This window comes from Haemorhous mexicanus, chromosome 1, assembly GCF_027477595.1.
Source record: "Haemorhous mexicanus isolate bHaeMex1 chromosome 1, bHaeMex1.pri, whole genome shotgun sequence".
Lineage (NCBI taxonomy): Eukaryota > Metazoa > Chordata > Aves > Passeriformes > Fringillidae > Haemorhous > Haemorhous mexicanus.
The window spans coordinates 110,421,867-110,440,674 of record NC_082341.1 but is presented as its reverse complement, the minus strand read 5'-3'; the positions used below and the strand labels follow the sequence as shown (position 1 = coordinate 110,440,674).

At 39.8% G+C, this 18,808-nt stretch overlaps 1 protein-coding gene across 1 annotated transcript; it reads left to right on the top strand.

Annotated features, from left to right (window-relative positions):
• Nucleotides 1-3,643: 3,643 nt before the first annotated feature.
• On the top strand, nt 3,644-16,430 carry CLUL1 (clusterin like 1). Its single transcript, XM_059853694.1, has 7 exons — nt 3,644-3,746; nt 5,035-5,183; nt 6,852-7,019; nt 8,997-9,441; nt 10,693-10,830; nt 14,942-15,156; nt 16,263-16,430. Exons 1-7 carry the CDS (start codon nt 3,644-3,646, stop codon nt 16,428-16,430), a joined length of 1,386 nt encoding a protein of 461 aa, XP_059709677.1.
• The last annotated feature ends 2,378 nt before the right edge of the window (nt 16,431-18,808 follow it).

The following is an 18,808-nucleotide window of genomic DNA, read 5'->3' as shown; positions in this document are numbered from 1 at the left end:
TGTCACAATTATTTACTTTTCAATTTATCAGTATCTTGCAAAAAAACATCTATTTTAACTGAAACTCCTTTTCGAGCCATTTTCCAATGTTTTTTTCAATAGATAAATATTATTTTAATTAAAATAGAGTAGCAGTGGAATGACAGTGGTAGGAAAAAAGACAGTTTCTACAATTAGCTCCCAACAGCTTCTTCAGACTGTCTCTGGTATGATTCAATATTAGAAGAGTACCTTATTAATTTCAGCAGCATTGAATAATCTGCTTGTATGAGAGTGGGAAAACTTGAAAATGTCATGACATGACATGCTATACTATGGCTGATCAAACCACTCAAATTCAGGGAAAAATAAAATATTAAGAGGAAACTGTTGAACATGGCAGCTGAGATGAAAAATGGAGATCTCCATAATAATAAGTCACTGCAAATCAGATTCAGAATATTAAAAGAAAAGAGAGTGGATATTCCACATGAAACCTGAAGGCATTATTGATGAGATTTTTGTTTAATTAAATTCAAAACAGAAATGAGAGAGGAAAAACTTTTCAAAGTAAGCGCGATTAAGAGCAGGCTTTCAGGAACAGGGTGTTGGTTCCTTAAGTGCACTTCTAAAGTAAAGTTTAAGCCCAAGATTAAATTTTACAGACATACTAGCTCTATTGGTTTTGTCCTTGGGTTCCTTACACCTTCTCTTTCAGCCATTAGATATATATGAAATAACATGAGAGCAAAGAACTAGGATTTTGTGGTTTTGTAAAAGGAAATATATAGATACAGTAGTGCCTATTTCCAGGTGCTTACATAATGATTACAATAAAGTATGAGTAGCACCTAAGGTGATGCAAGACACTTTGCAGTGTTCAAAATCAACTGAATTGAGAACAGGAGTTCAACACACACCAGGACTCTCTCTCTTGGCATCAGCTTAAGGACTGGCTTTGCAAGGTGCAAGTGTGTGCTTGGCCACAGACTCCCCAGGAGACCTTCAGAAAGCAGACAATTCTGGGAGTTAGTGGTGGGATCTGTGCCAGAGGCATTCTCCAGCCTCCTCCCCTGGGGCAGGAGTGCAGCTCTCCCTCCCCACAGGGCTGGGGCTGCCTGTTTTCTCACAAACTCCTGTGAACTATGAGTGATGTGTTGAAACCACCCTTTTAAATCTAGGTTGAGTGAAGCTTTCTCTATACAGAGTCAGATTCAGAAAGACCAGAAAATGAATGCTGCTAGTAAATGAATATTAGCAAAGAGAAACATCAAAAATGACTGGACAAAGCCTTGCAGTGAAAGATTAAAGTCTTTGTTAGGATTCATTATATGTGTAGGCTAGTAGCACACGTTTCACAAGTGTCTGTAATAGATTGTCTTCCTTTGTGTAAATGCATTTTCCAATTTCACTCTCTCCTGAATTGAGTGTGAGGTTCAGAGGGGGAGAGAGAGAGGAGGAGAGCCCCTTCTGCTTCAGCCCAAGACCCAGGGATCCTTAACAAACAATCACGAGGGCATTGCTAGTTCTGCAAGGGTGCCTGCTTGGTTTTTCCGCAGAAAAGAACTTGAAATGTTTTGGGTAGTGATGAGTCTTGGTCAAGGAGTAAGCAGAAACTCAATGAGACAGCAATTCATTTAGATTACAACAAAATAAACATTTCATCCATAAATTTCAGAAAAAAAGTGGAGTTATCCTAATTTTTAATGCAGACTGGGACTTGCAGTTCCCATTAGAGCCAATAGATTCTCCACTCTTTCTGATAATGCGTTTAAAACTAAATCCCTGAAATCTCTTGCCAAAGCAGCATTAATCATGCTAGATCTTAGCCATCAATCATCAACTGGCTTTTATGAATGATTAGGTAAACAGAATAGATCAGAATGTCTTAAAGTTGCTGTTACAGACCGTGGGCTAAATCCACCCACTCTCCCCATCTCTTTGACTACAAGGGAGAAATATTGCTGAATATCACAAGGTGGGATATGATTTGCTAACAGTACCTGTCCATATTTTATATTAAGCACCTGTTGGTATTTAAATATCTCATTTCAAAGTATCCAAAACTTTGTACAAGTCAGATCTCTGACATATTTCACAGACATGGAGAAACTGAAGGAAATAGCATTAAGTGGGCAATCCCCCAAAACATTGGCAAGTACAATGATGTACAAAATGCCAAAAAATTGCTTATCTCATTCCAGAATCTGCTTATATGCCAGCCTCCATCTGGGTTCCTGATATTTTTTTCAACTCCCATACCTTCAGAAGATGTACAAAGAAGGTCTTTACATAATGAAGTGGTTTTTATAGCAAGCTAAAACCATGCTGAGGAGATTAAATGTTGAAAGCTATTTTTAGCCAAACTAATGGTATCAATTTCACTAATAACATAAGCTGCAGGTGTCTCCTAAAGTAAGAAGTAAGACAATGGAAGACTGAACATGACAAAAGGCTACTGAGTACAGAAAAGTAGCAGTTCCAAATTACATTAAATCAGGCGATTCTGCCCAACACTCCCCCTGGTGGTTTTGCCCACAGAGATGAGCATGAAGTCGAACACATGCAAAATCCTCCAGCCTAGTGATTAAACGTCCCATTAATAGGATTAAGTACCTTCTCATCAGATAAGTAGAACATGGCAAAATCCCTGACACTCCCAGAAATAAGTTCAGAACACAGCCCAGCCCCTTCCTGACGCAGGGAGCAATTTTGCAGAAGAGGTGCAAAATATTAATGGTAAATATACTTGTTTTTTTTACTTTTCTTTGGTTGTGTGCTTGTGTTTCTTTGCAGTTAATTGGTCTTTTGCTGTAAACATAAAGGTACAATATGCAAGTAACTGTAGAAGTAAATCCAGGCTATAAACAAATCCAGGCTTTTAAGTTACATATGCTCTTGTGGCTGATAATTGCATCTCCAAAAAGGCTATACTGGCTAACTACAAGGCATTTGAATACTGTGTTCACTTAATCAGATGAGAACCATGAAGTGCAGTTGCATGGTTTCTGAAAAATAAACCTTTTGCCTCTGCTCTTAAGAGGGGAACAAAGAAAATGGCTTTTCTTTCCCTTATTTTGTACGGATTTCTTTCATTTGCTGATCTGTTTGTTTACAAAATTGATCTAATTGCTGATTTTTTGGCACACCTATTGTTGAGTCTCTTATATTAAGTCTCATTCTGAGGGACGCTGAGAGAAATCGCATGCTTACATGAAAGGGAACAACATTCCAGAAACTTCCCTCTTTAAAACTGGCAATAATGTTTAGCATGGATGTATTTATAATATCAACTAAGGACATGATATGAGATCAGTAATTGGTGTGTTTCACAAAGTAGAAAAGGGACAGACTGAACAGCATAAGCTTTTGCTTTTAGATATACAAGTCCTGATTCTATTAAACTCAGTGGAACTCATCTAATTAATCTAAATAGATAATTACAAAGGAGGTCAAGCTTCTTACTCATGTATTTTCACCAAGAGTAGCACCTAGGTGCCTGCCATGCATACCAGAAACCATAGTTAGAGACAAAATTAACGGGACCTTTAAGACACTTCGTAATATAGTCAGTATTTATATTTACTTACTATACCTAGACATCTGAGCTTCCTGACAGTGTTCACATGTAACTGCACCGAACTTTTCCTTGCACAGAAAGAACATGAGGTCCTCCTGGATATTTATGATACATGTGCTGTGTCTGAGCGGCCACCAGTGCGCACCGACGAAGCAGGAGGAGATGAACCTCCAGGACAACCTCAAGCGTACGTATGCTTTTCCTGCCAGGGTGGGCTGGAAGCCCCCCAGGTCTCCCCCTGGGTAGGGCATCTTGACTTCCACACTCACTGGCATCAACAAGTTCCACTTGCATGTGTGGAGCTTAGAAACCATAATAAAGTTGATTTCATGGCTACACACACACAATAGGAAGATAAGAACAAGCAGGGTGAGAAAGTAAAGGGATTAACAGATAAGCATCACCTGCCAAAAGAAAAATGTATTTACAGGATTTTTCTAGGTTGTTTGGTTCCTTGTAGATCATCAGAATAGAAACCAAACCCAAAATTCAGTTCAACAGATTTTGAACTATTTTTTTTTTTCAAATAATTGAAAATATTTCCTCTACACTTTTATGCTTCACTGAAAAAGGTGGCTTTTACAAACAACTGAAAAAAAATTACCTAATTTAGAAAATAGCAACTATTCTGTGCACACACACACACTTCTAAGCATGGCTTTGTTTTGTGGAGAGAAGGAGGATCAGCCATTAAACAATCCTGTGCTTCAGTCTATGTTGACAAGATTTCTGTAATAAACAAACAAAAAGTTAGGGGTGAGGAAGAAAGATATAAAGGAAGACTTGATTGATGTGCTTTTGGCAGTCTCAAAGTGAGATGGTTTTACTGTTTTCTATAGTTTCAGTGATATTCAGGGCATTTCCACATAGAAAACAAATGCAGATAAAGGACAGGCAATCATGCAGAGCTTCAAGGTGCAATGCATGGGCCAGCCCAGGTTTTCACCAAAACTCTATGCTCATTACTTCACAGGAAGTCTAGAAATTGTATTTTTATGAAAACAGGTTGAAGGCATTTGTATTCTAAATTTTCAAAATGTAGAGGGAAGCTGTCACAGGCTTCTACAAGATCAAAGATAAATATAAAGGTTATGTCATCAGAAAACTGATGAGTGACCCTTGGAGATATTCAAAACCCAGGAGGATGTCCTGTGCAACCTGAAAGGGGGGGGGGGGGCAGACTCAATGATCTCCAAAGGTACCAGCCTCAATTGTTCTGGGATTCAGTATTCAGCAGTGGGACAGTTGAATATATCTTTTGAGTTACATACAGCTGATCCTTGCAAAACCTCTGGACCAGATTCTTCTCTGGTGGAAATTGTCTTGGCTTAGCGTCACCCAGCATTCACTATCTCGGATTTGGCTCTGCCACTGTAGGGAAACATAGAGCTATCTCATTCTCCCTCATCAGTGCATGACAATTTGCAATAGTGTTAAAATCTGATTAAGTCACTGTATAATTTGGCTTTTTTTAGAATTATCTGAAGTTGGAGAGAAGTATGTAGATGAAGAGGTAAAGAAAGCTTTGATTGGTATTAAGCAGATGAAAATTATGATGGAAAGAAATGAAGATAAGCACATAGATCTGATGAAAACCTTGAAGAAGAGCAGTGAAGAAAAACAGGTAACATAAATGCATCTGTGGGGGTTTTATGTTTATTCTGGGAAGAATGTAAACCAAACCAAAGCAGCGTACATATTTTCATGAAGTCATGGGATTGAGAGAAAAATCTGCTTCTGGTCCTTTGTTTCACTAGCAGAGGAAAATTGCACATAGTGCTTGTTTCTAAAAACCCCTGCTTCTCTGAATTCACACCAAGGCAACTGCAGGCCACTGTAGAACAGTGTTCTGTGCAGAAGGTCCAGCAGTTCTGCCCTCCATGTCTCTATACTCCTGGGGCCACAAGATGTTTTCCAGCTTACTTTGCAAACTTCAGACCCGCAGGAGAGTACCAAAGCCACAAATGATAATGTGCTCTAAAGAAAGTACAGTGAATCAGGGAAATTTCCAATGTCTTAGTGCAATGCCTAGGCTCATAGCCATGTGCTCAGGTGATCTGAAGAAACAGAGGTTTACTATATATTTTAAAAAAACACAAATATCCTAACTTTGTTTCAACAAAGTTGAAGGAAAATTCCCTCCTGGCCCAACATCTGGTAGTTAGTTTAAACTGAAAAAGTACCTGATGGCTTTCTAACATCTTAAGGAACACCAGTGCACTCCCACAGTCAACACTCATGTTAGATCTTTCTGGATGATTTAATTTACACAAGACTTACATCCACAGTGAGAGTTCATAAAACACTGAATAAATGTATTAGAAAGATCAGAAAATAACTAAACATAGATTATGAAAACTGCAGTTATTTTCTCCATCAAGCACATTCTGACGGAAGTTTTATTTTATGTGACTCTCTTCCCTATTGGAATGCTGACAAAAAGGAATAAGCCCCATCAATTAAAAGGTTTCTTTTAAGAGATAACTTGGAACATTGTTCAGAAACCAAAATTTTTGAAATATGTTGCAGCTGGGGAGAGAAAATAATGATGTGTAATCCACTTTATTAATTTTTAATAGGAAGAAATTTTCTCTTTCCATTGTCAAGTGTATTCCAAAAATGCTGCTTCTGATCTGCTAAGCTTTGTGCCCTAACTGATGAAGCAAATAGAAACAGCACTGTGAAATGCATCTTGTTGCCCTTCAGTTTGGAAGGAGTGCCTCACACTTCCACAAGAGCAGGAAAAAAATCCACTTACTGCAGCCTTTTGATTAGTACACTCACAAACAGCAGAGATGCTATACTTTTATATATTTCTGCATTAGACAGACTTTATGGCAAGGACCTAACCTCATGAAATATCAGTCCCTTAAAGGTAGAGAAAGGCAACAGAAAAGAACTATTTGTGGGTCAGATGAATACTGTTCAGATGATATGGAGCAAAAATAACATAAGTTGAACACATGACCATGGGGGAGGCTGAATTCTTACACAGAATGATGTGTGAGTTTTTTTCCTAACATTAAAAATCCTGGTAGACTGTAGAGATCCATTTGTTTCTGTAGGCTGTGCCCCCTGAGAGAACAACATCAGAAAAATCTGATAAGGAAAAGCTTTTCAATTTTCAGTTCCTTACAAATGTGACTGCAGCTGAGAAGGCAACCTAGCTTAGTGGTCAGGGATTAGCAAAAAAAGGAGCCATAAATAGCCAAAATGAGTGATGAACACTGGGGTAAGTACTTGGAATACAAATCTGAAAATTGCCCTCAAATGAATCTTTTTCCCTACTTAGCAAGCCTTGCGACTTATGGATGAAGTAAAGGCAAGACTGGAAGAAGAGGAAAGACAATGTCAAGTATCCTTGAAAAATCTATGGGATGAATGTGAATCTTGCTTAGAAAGTACCTGCATGAGATATTATACAACTTGCAAACATGGTGTGTCAACCTTTAAGAGAAAGGTAGGAAGAAACTTTGCAATCTGGAGAATACTCTGGAGTTCACTCAAAGAGCCAGCACATCTTATTTTCTCAATACCTAGGTCTGCCAGTTATATCAGCTTACTGAAATTAATTTCATTTGGAGAGCCTGGAAATATGAAGTTATATGGTAGAGATTACATGTGATTATGGGTCATGGAATGCTGAGCCAAAATGAGTTCAGTTGCACCCTGGCAAGATTCCATGGAAACTGATGACTCCCCTAACTCCAACAGACTCATTCCAGATATAAAATGTTTTCTCTCATGGTGGGATTTGCTTTAAGATGCTCGATAACTGTTTGTCAGAAATATCACATAGATTCCTTATGGTCTGCCTGAAAATCAGCAAAGTTAAAAGTATAAATGTAGTTAGCAAAATTACATGGGGGGAAAATCACCTAATTATTACACCATTCTTTCCTGTATATATCTTAAATAAACTCTTTAAGTAACAACAAAACTTTAAAATGCTTAACCTCTTATAATAATGGAGCCTGTCAGCAAAGGAGATTCCCCTAATTCTACTAGAAAGAAAATAAGGTTTCCTGACTGGCCCATTATTACTACAAAATTTAACTATTGTAATCACATTTTTTTGTTTGAGAACACACTTTAGGCGCAACAAACTTCTGAAGCAAAACTGTAATTGTTGCTACTAAAATGTTAGTCAGATTCTCTAGCTTTCAACCCTCCCATGTACTGAAAAATACAATTACTTAAACATTAAATGGAGTATTTCAGGCAGGGTTGAGAGCACAGGTGTTTAATAATTGTGCATATTCTTAAAATAATTCAGGTTAAAATGTGGGAGATATTAAATCTAAAACTATTTGTGATACTTTTAGCTTTTTAGGTATCACTCATGGGTAGCTCATATAAATGTTTTGGATTTTCAAGAGTCTGTAGATACTGCAATTACTGCAGTAAAAGTTATACACTGCATTGCCCCTGTCTTTGACCCTCTTGGTAATGTCTCCCATCAGTTATTTGATTTACTTGAAGCATTCAAAGTAAGAGCTTTGTTAAGACCAAAGTTATTAAAAAAAAAAAGAAAGAAAGAAAAGAAAAGATGATAGCTGTAGCTGAGGACACGCAGACAGCAGGAGCAATACTTGCTTAGGCTGCTCCGGCAGTGCTGTTTCACACTTCACCTACCCTCTAAGCTGCACTTGTGGTCAGATCAAGCTGATGATTTGTTTTTTGTTTTTTTTTTTAATTAATATATTTAACTGTCTTTATCTTATGTATATCTGTCTATAGATATCTATCTATATCTATATATGTGTGTTTTAGCAAGGTGCTTCTTAAGTCTTACCCATTTTTTAATGCCAGGGAGTGTGGCTCAAAAAGCCACTCCATTGGCTCAGGCTAAAGTGGTGCCTTAGAGTGGGGAGCAGGGAACCAGTGGCCAGGACCCAGGAACTGGAATTCTGGGATAGCAGAATTGGCATTTGGCCTCTCACATGACAAAACCATGGACTCAGAGCCACTGCTTTATTGATTTTGCTGGTTTCCATTCACACAAGGACGTGAGGATTTGCCCAGGGGTGAGAGAGGGCAGGCTTTCTACAAATCAAGGTGAGAACAATCACCTTCTGCTCGCTACACTGCACATAAGCAGACAGAAATGCCTCTCACATCTTTACAACATAAAGTCCAAGCTGTCTGTTGGAAGAAACTCAAATGCTGACAATAACTTTGAGCCCCCACAGATTAAAGGGCAACCAGCAGGGTTTTTACTCCAGATCTGATTTGGAGCTAATGATTTAGACTGAATGCACTTCTCCTCTTTGGGGTCCAGTGTCTTAAATTATTTCAGAGAATATGTTGTGTTGGCAGTTATTAAGAGGGCATTGTTTCTTTGAGTATTTGAAAGAGAAAAATTAGACACACTTACCTGAGAGATGAGAAATTGATAACTTGTCTGCCTCCTGATCTGTCTCCTTCTTATACACAGGTTGAAGATTTTTTGAGGAAAATACCTCCACTCATATTTACTTTTCATGAGGAGCAAGGAAGAGACATCCAGTCTAATGAAAAGCCTGAGAAAGAGGATACCCAGCTAGTAAAGATGGAAGATTTATTTAGCCAGCTGTTATCGGATGTGGGCTCAATATTTGACAGAAGTTTCATTTTTTTCAAGCACATGCAGAAAGAGTTTGACCAGTCTTTTCAGACTTATTTCATGTCTGACCTGGAGATGAGTGAGTCCCCCAGCATGCCAGCTTTACCTGAGGTCACCACCAGAACTGAAGGCTCCCAGAGAGGCTGGGGCGTGCCCGGCTTCTTACAGATAGTTTTTGATTTCAGTAGGATGGTGTTCGAAGGTGTCAGTGAGGTGATCACTGATGTGTTTGATGAATACAGAGATTACAGAAGAGGTGTGCCAGAACAAACCAAAGGCAAGTGTTAGAAGATGAAAATTGACTGCACTGTCAATGACATCAACCCCCTTGGGATGGCTAAACTACAGCAAATTACTCAGTTTCCAGGATGTGAATGTGAGATACGTAAGGAAGCTCTGGAGGCTGTGGGTCAAGGATAGCTATGAGTTAAATGAACAAACAGAAGTCACCTAGAAATCTCAGAGAAATGTTGCAGGGGGACTTAGGGGTCCTACACAGCCTGATTTTCATGCTAATTCTCAAAGCATTTGCAGGAGCTTCTCAGGAGCACTTAAATTCAGGGGGGATGCAGGTTTTAATAAGGCTGACTGACAGATTTAATCTCAGCACTTAATCTCAGGATATGATTTGTATCATCTTTTATTGACGTGGTCACCAATTCTAAAAAATTAAGGTAATTCTGTGAGATGTCAAGGCATATCCCTGCCCTTGCCAAATGATGCTAAGTTCAGCTTGACAGCTTCAAGTCCTGTTTCAGGCTACAGCAGCAATGTAATCTGACAATCAAATACCAGCTAATCAAAGACCAGTCATCAGGTTTTCCAGTGACCAGAAAATTCTGGGCATACCATTGGTGATGACACTCAGTGAAGGAAAAGGACTATGGCTGACTTTTAGAATACAAATAAGCCTCATTTTGACTAATGCAAACAGGACAAACACATGCTGGTCCTTGTCTACAGGGAAATCACAGTGAGCACATGCTATAACTCTGAGTGGCAGGTGGCATAAACATTATGTGATCATATGGAAATACAAAGTTGAGTGACTCTTGAACAGTGTTTTTAAATTTTTCCTCTATATCATAAGCCCTGTTACCTCAGAAACAGACTTGGTGCTGTGCTCTCATGTAACTGTATGTGATTATGAAACATCTCGACTTCTAAGGGTCAAAAAGATCTTACCAGAACTCACATGTTGTAGAAACAATGTGTAATAATATTAGTAATTTTTTGATTATGTCTGGGGAATACACTCCTAAGTCTTTATAAAAGAAGATACTATAGCACGAATTCCTTGAAAGAAAATATTATTTGAATCTTCTCTTGACTTCTACTTTTTAAAAATTTATTCCTTTTACTTTTTTGGGGTGGAGGGGAAGTGGATGGGTAAGGAAGGGGATTTATGCAAAATACTTTGGATTAAGGACAAGAAATTATATTCTAGCACTCAGGCTCGGTAATGAATGCATACTTATAAAGGCTCTAAGTTTAACAGCAGTCTAAAAATACTATGACTTCATTCTAGATCCTGACAGAAGTGGCATGTTTTCAAAAATTGTGTCAGGGCGCCAGAGACTTCAGTGCAGGGAGCTCCGGGAGAACTCCTCTGGATGCCCACAGTTTCATGAGAGGTGCCAGAAATGTCAAGACAATCTTTTGCATGGTAAATAACCATTTTCCTTTTTTTCTTTTTCTTTCTGTAATGCATTGATTACTGGTTTATAGATTTCGAGTTTTTAATTTTCTACTGGAATTACCATTTAAGACAGTCACTGAGTTTTTACTGTAACCACGGCTACAGTAACCATTCCTCATTCCAGATGATTTCAATTAGTTTTCCCCACTGTCTCCACAGAGTGTCAGTATAGCTCAGTTCTTAACATACCGCTGGTGCTCCAAAGAGACGTCCCACAGCCTGTAACAAAATATTTAGGTATTTTGTTAGAGCTGCAGTCCTGCAGAGAAGCAAGATGTGAGGCAGCAGTCGATCCTGCCTGGGTGCAGCAGTGCTGAGCAGAAAGTGAGGAGAAGCTCAAACTCCTGACAGCCGCTTCTGCTGCTGACAAGCAGGTGTAACCTCAGGTATCATTCAGCTCCTCGCAATGAAAGCAAGTGCTGAAGAGCCTGTAATTACTTTTTGTTGAACCCTGTCTGCAGATAGAACTGACATGAAGGACAAAAAGGGGACTTCATGTCAGCAAACAAGGAGATGGCAGAGCTCCGTCAGCACCGTCCATGGGCACCTGAAAAACCTTCAGACTGATCACCCAGAACTGCCATCACCCAGGACTCCCACTGCAGCATAACATACCTGTCTTTCCAGAATTATTTAGATCTTAAAATCTAAGAGCATTTAAGCACTAAACCTAATGCTTAAACCTAAATGTCTTCAGAATATCTCCAGTGGGGCAAACATTAATGAACAATGAAACACTTTTAAAAGAATATCTGACCACTTATCTTTTTATCTACACCCATGTATTAAATATAACAGTTTGTTACTGTACCATCAGCTTGAAGGTGCCCCTTGATAATCCAATTTGACAGAACAGAAACTGAATTTTTACAGAGAAATTATTACATAGAATTTTTTCTTGTTTAAATCCATATTTTAGTAAAGAAAATACCAGCAATCTTCAGTTCTGAATTTGTGGCAGATGGTGCTAGTCTACTGTCTAGCTATTGTAAGATAAATATTAGGTCTTAACACTCAACAAGAATACAGGCTTTCTTGTTATAAACTCTATCACAGAATCATATAATAATTTGTGGTTAAAGGGACCTTGGTGTGGATGACCAACCCCCCAGAAATCAGCAGGGACATCTTCATTTAGATCATGTTGCCCAGAGCCCCACACAACCTGACCTTGAATGTTTCCAGGGATGGGACATCTACCTGCTCTCTGGGCGACTTGTTTCACTGTTTCACCACCATTATTGTAAAAACTTCTTGCCTACAGGTAATCTAAGCCCACTCTCTTTCAATTCAAAATCATTACCTCTTGTCCCCATCTTTCTTACAGGCACCCTTCAGTAGCTGATGGTCACAGATTATATTCAAAGGCCACAATAAGTGTCCCCAGAGTCTTCTCCAGGCTGAATAACCCCGACTCTCTCAGCCTGTCCTAATAAACAGGAGAGGTGCTCCCAGCCTCCAACATTTTTTGTGCCTCTCCTCTGGACTTGCTCCAACAGGTCCATGCCATTCTGTGCTGAGGAGATGTTGTGGTTTGACACTGGTCCAATGCCAGGCATCCACGAGAGTTGCTCGCTCACCTTCCCCTACCACAGCTGGGTAAAGGAGGAAAAAGAAAAAATTATTGAAGGCTTCATGAGTGAGATAAGGACTGGGAGAAAAGACTTAAAGGGCAAAAAAGGCTCAAATATTGTTGCAAAGTGAAATGTATTACTAACAGAATCAGAGGAGGGTAATGAGAAGTAAAATAAGCCCCTAAAACACCTTCTCCCCCCAGCCCCTCCCTCCTTCCCACCAACAGTGCAGGGCATGGGGGTTTGGTCAGTTCATCACTGAGATTTTCCTTCTGCTCTGGGAGAGGAGTCCTTCCCCTGTGACACCACTGAGTCCCTCCCACGTCAGACAGTTCTCTGTGAACTTCTCCAGCGTGGTTCCACTCTCACGAGCAGCAGCCGTACTGCACCTGCTGCAATGTGAATTCCCCCATGGGCAGACAGTCTTCCCAAAACTGCTGTGACACGGCTCTCTTCCCATGGAGTGCAGCCCTCCAAGGACAGGCTGCTTCAGCCTGGAAGCAGGGGCCTTCTCTCTCTACCAGGTCTCCCACTGGATCACAGCATCCTCCAGGCATCCACCTGCTCTGGCCTGGGCATCTCCCCCAAGGGCTGTGAGTGGATCTCTGCATTCCCTGTGGATCCCCATGGCTGCAAGGGCACAGTTGCTTCACCACGGTCTCACCACAGTCTGCAGAGGAAATCTCAGCTCTGGTGCCTGGAGCAGCTCCTGCCCCTCCTCCTTCACTGACCTTGGTGTCTCCATGTTGTTTCCCTCACATGTTCTCACCTCCTTCTCTGACTAGAAGGAAAACCCCATGACTTTGTTTTTATTTTCTTCTTAAATATGTCATCACAGAGGCATTAACAACCTCTCTCACTGGCCGGGTTTTGGCCAACTTCAGAGCCATCAGCTTTGGATCTACCAGACATGGTGGGAAACTTCCAGCAGCTTCTCACAGGAGCAATCTTTGTGACCCCCTACCACCTAAAACCAGGCTGTGCCAAACCAATAGAGGAATCCACACCCGGACGAAGTACTTTAGGGGTTTTATGAGAGAAGAGTAGGAGGGCAAAATCACCTCCCTCAACCTGCTGGCCATGATTCTTTTGATGCAGCCCAGGATGTGTTTGGTGTTCTGGGCTGTGAGCAGACATGGCCAGTTCATGTCCAGCTTTTCATCCACCAGCACCCACTAGTCCTTCTTGGCAGGGCTGCTCTCAATCTGTTCATCTTCCAGCCTGTGTTGAGAGCAGGCATTGCCACAAGCCAGGTGCAGCACCTTGCACTTGGCCTTGCTGAACCTCATGAGGTTCACCTGGGCCCACTTCATGAGCTTGTCCAGGTCCCTCTGCATGGCATCCCATCCCCTGGGTGTGTCAGTCACACCACTCAGCTTGGTGTCATCTGTGAACCTGCCAAGAGTGCAGGCTTCCCCTTGATCCTCCTGTCCGTGTCATTGATGAAGACATTAAAAGTACTGCTTCCAGTACAGGCTCCTAAGGGACACCACTTGTCCATGATGCCTATCTGGGCATCAAGCCATTGACCACTACCCTCTGGGTATGACCATCCATACAATTCCTCATCCACCAAACATTCCACCCATCAAATCCTTATCTCTCCAGTTTAGGGAGAAGGATGTCGTGGGGGACCGCGTCAATGGCCTTACAGAAGTACGGATAAATGACTTTTCCAACCCTTTCCTTCTCCAGGGATGGAATCACTCCATCATAGGAAGCCACTGACTGATCAGGCAGGACTTGCCCTTGGTGAAGCTCTGCTGGCGGTCCCAAATCACCTCCCTATTTTCCATGTGCCTAAGCAGAGCTTCTTGAGGATCTGTTCCACGATCTTTCCAGGCACAGAGATGAGGCTGATGGAGTGATAATCCTCAGGGTCCTTCTTACAACCCTCTTTCAAAAAATCAGTGAAATATTTCCATTTTCCTAGTCACCAGAGACTTCACCTCTCTTCCATGACTTTTCAAATATCATGGAGAGTGGCTACATCAGCCAATTCCCTCTGGACTCATCAGGTCCCACAGACTTAGCTTTGTTCAGGTTCCTCATGTGGACTTAAAACTTCTCTTATGGTAGAAGGATCTTTGCTCCCTCAACCCCTGCCTTGCAGTCTATATACCTGGGATAGATTCATAATGGAATATGAGTCAATAAAAGAGCCCATAACGTATAAGAAGAGTAAGAAGTTGCTATATGTAAAATTTACCAGATTTTATTTAGCATTAACAAAAAACCTATTGCCATTAAATATTATATAAACCTTATATTATATGATATAAACTTGCTAAATAACTTTAATACAACAAATGGGATAATGCATTCATTTAGTCATTGAGTCATTGACTAAAGCTACCATAATCAGTAAGCAAAAATTATTCTCCTTTTTTCAGCATTATTTAAGACCCATCCAAACCATGCCCTCCCACTAGGCTGTTTTACAGTTTTCATTTCTTCAGACAGAAAAGACAAAGAACAAGACATAACACCATCTTTCCTAACAGATTGCCCAAACGTTCCTGAGCTGCACATAAAGTTTGATGAAGCCTTTAAGCTGGTTAATCTCTCAGGAGAGCAGTACGAGCAGATTCTCCAGGTGGTTCGGCATCACACGGAGGACACTTCCTACTTGCTGAACAAAATGAAAGAAAGGTTTGGGTGGGTGTCTGAGTTATCCAACATGACCATTGGACCAGAAAACATTTTCAACGTGGTTAAGGTAAGGGTTGTCTTCTGAAGGGAGCTATTGCTGCCTTTAAACTGCATTTTGCTCATGTTTACGTTCCTGGGGGCTGTGAATGTTGATACATGTTTAATGTTTGGCTTTACAACATGGCTTTCCTACTCATCTTGAATTTGTGTGTGCTTGGTAATCCCTCAATGAGCTGAAACTCCTGAGATTAGAAACTATTTTCCTCTAAATCCTTTTAGTCTGATGGATGGCTGACAGGCTAACCTGAATCACTGTCTGATAAGAGTAAATTGACACTAGCAGCTTTGGCTGGCCTCAGATTACCCTCACAGATAAATTGCACTGCACCAGTCACTGACACATCCACATTAGCTCGATGAATGTCTAGCTGTCTGTGTCTGTACTTACATATTCCAAAGTGCAAAGAAGGCAAACGTTATACAGATTTTTGCAGTGGAAGCTGCACATGCTTGACAACATTGGCCAACATTGCAGTAAATACATAATGATTCATTGTGTCTCACACACACAAAGATACATTCAAGGTAAATTCAATCCATTTTCCTGTGCAAGGGACAAATCTTTTTCTCTCTTCTTACTCAGAAATCCACTCATATAGAGTTACTACTATTACTACCAGAACTTTTTACAAAATGATGGTACAATCCACCAAAAAAAACCACAAAACAGGAACAGGAGCCAGGCACATTTTCCCAACTGAGTCTGAGATATCTGTTCTAGAAAAATAAAGCTACAGAACTAAGTCTGATTTAGAAAAACACACAGGAATGAATGAATAAATTCAATCACACAAATGTTGTATTGAACTTAGTGGGACAGATCAGAAGTTTTCATTAGGAGAACAGAAGCTCTTTATAGATGTAGCTCATATATAAATATTAACATGCAGCTCTTTAATATGGTCTTGGCAGTGCCATGTCAGCTCTTTCCACCACCTACATAAATTCAGACACCCACTGTCTTTTCAGAAGAAAGCAATTTAAAGAAAGTAGACAAGTCTAAAATATTCCCCTATTTAATTTTCCCCTGTTCAAGAGAGTGGGCACAGCAGGTATAAACAAAACTGAAAGCACACAGCAGTTTGTGGTGTCTAAAGTACTGATCTCTTCTAGGTGGTACCTGGAGATCCCTCCAGTAAAGATGAAACTGTGGTAGATGTGAACGTTCTGACTTCACCTACTTTCACCATTAAAGTTCCTCCCAACTTAGATCCCAAGAGTCCTGAGTTCATCGAATACATAGCTGGGAAAGCACTCCAATTGTATAAGCAGAATTTTTAAGTGGTAAGTTCATTCTTTCAGCTTTCACAGACAACACACTTCTTTGTAAGAGGTGTTTACATTGCAATAAACTTTAGTTGGAACAAGATTCCTTCATGGTGTATACAAGACTGCCTTCTCAGAAAGGACCCATTGAGAAAAACACAAGCATTATGGAAAACACAAACAAACAATCTATGTTCTAGCCTGCAGAACACATACATGATGGTATTAAATGATTTGACTTATATATCTGTGAAACCCCCAGTCTTTAAGTAACAGCTGGGATGAGGTAATGTGATAATAAATATTTCTTCACAAAAGAATTGCCTCACAACCACAGACCAGTGTCTTGGCATCAAAAACCATGTCTTTGTGTTCATTCATCATGAATGGACTGGAATTACCACTATTCATTGGGGTTTTGGGTTTTTTTTTTAAATTTTCAGTAGTGTTTGAGAGCATGCTCATATTATTTTTGATGATAAAGGAGGGCAAAGTGGGAATCACCACCAGGACTTGGAAGAGCTGTCTTGCCACAACATTTCTGCAATAGCAGCACACTGCTCAGATAGACAGTGTTTATTAAAAGAGGCTGCAGTTCAACTTGCCAGATCATGCACAGAAAGATCCTGCTTGTGGGCTTCAACCATTTTTGTAAAAAGGACACATAAGAAGGCTCTCTCCTTGTTTAAGACATTTCAGGAAGAGGAAGGAAGAGCCAGGCAGAGAGGCAGGGAGGGCAAATGCTTCATATTCTCTAATCCCACAGGAAATTTCAGGAAAGATGGAATGGTTTTAGGTGGCATCACACTACTGTGAAACTTGAAAACCACCCTTCCCTGTGTTTCCCTTCCAAGGGGACTCTGGGATGCCCAGCTTCAGTGGTCTCTGACTCTCAGAGCTGTCTCTTCCAGGGGAACAGAGCCACAAGACACATGAGACTTTCAGGCAAATCACTGCAGTGTCCCCAAATCTTCTGAGAAGGACCAGATTTGGACATAGTTTCTCTTTAGGTCATAGCTGATTTCCTCAGCTGAGCAATTGAAGCATGACCTGCACACAAAGAGAAGTCTCAGGAGGCAGGGAAAGAGCATTCAACGTTAACAAAGTAGATGAAGAAGATTTCAGCATTTTATATTAAATCTGCTTATTCTTTTGAGGTTAGAGGCACAGTTTCTGAGCTGATGAAAGAAACCACTCCCACCAGAGAGGCTGAGGTGGGCTGCAGGATTTAGACAGAATAAACCACGTACTTTGCTTAGGTAAATGTTGGAGAAATTACATGTTGATATTTATAAACATCTGAAATAAAATGCTCCAACACTCTCTCCACAATTTTTCTTCAAAATTCTCTGTAATTTATATGAATGATAAATACTCTTTCAGATTATGGAATACTAATCTTCAGGGTCTAATGATGGCAATAATTATTTCTGTAGTTTGATGATGATTTTACCCTGAATCTTAGACTGATTTTCCTGTGGACATATATTATGTAGCCACTTAATAACTGGGAAAAGTATGCATTGTTGATTTCAAAATTACACCACCATTCAGTTTGCACAAGGCTTAGAGTACAGGAAAATGTAATGGATAAAAAAGAATTAAAACTCTACAAGAAAACTGGACAGATCTGTGAGAACAGAAAGGGAGAGAAAAAGAAAAGTTTCTGTCTGGTTTTTATGTTATGCATGTTTCTATATCAGGACACTGGTACATTCCACAAATACTTACTTTTCTAACATATTTTTCTCCATTCAAAACCAAAATGTATAATCTTTCTTTTTTTTTTTTTTTTCTTTCCTCCTAGGAAAGAAGAAGTGTGAATTCTTTCTTCCTGAAATAAAGTATAGGCTCCTTAGCTGAACTACCCCTATGCTCAACATAGCTAACTGTTAAATTTCTATGGTTAAAATAGTTGCATATAAATAAAATGTTGCTTAGTAAATACTGTGACATATAAGCTATCAACCAAAGACTGTAGAAATCTTTAAACTCAAACCCAAAACCAAATCCATTTCAATATTAGTTTATTTAAATAAAATGTTATTTATGTTGTCAGTATGTTAATCTTCAATAACAAGCTATGGCTCTGGTTATGCAAAGATTTAAGGACATAATCAACTGCAAGCATAAAAGTAATTTCTATTTGCATACTTACATTCAAGCACATTCTCAAGCCTTTTCAAGACTGATTCCTACAGATGTTGCACATTCAGCTAAGTCTGAATCAACCAGATTTCCATCTGCATGTAGCATATTATTTTACAATGAAAATATTCAATTTTTCTTCCAGTTGCTTTTGATGCTTATTGTGTACATTAAATGACTTATCTGAATATGCACTAATGAGTAAGTCTTCTGCCTTTGGCATTTCTTACAAACAGTAGTCTGCG

Coding starts and splice junctions, on each gene's coding strand:
- CLUL1 (XM_059853694.1), top strand. CDS start 3,644: ATGAGGTCCTCCTGGATATTTATGATACATGTGCTGTGTCTGAGCGGC. Junction 3,747..5,034: donor CCTCCAGGACAACCTCAAGC/GTACGTATGCTT, acceptor GGCTTTTTTTAG/AATTATCTGAAGTTGGAGAG. Junction 5,184..6,851: donor AGAGCAGTGAAGAAAAACAG/GTAACATAAATG, acceptor TTCCCTACTTAG/CAAGCCTTGCGACTTATGGA.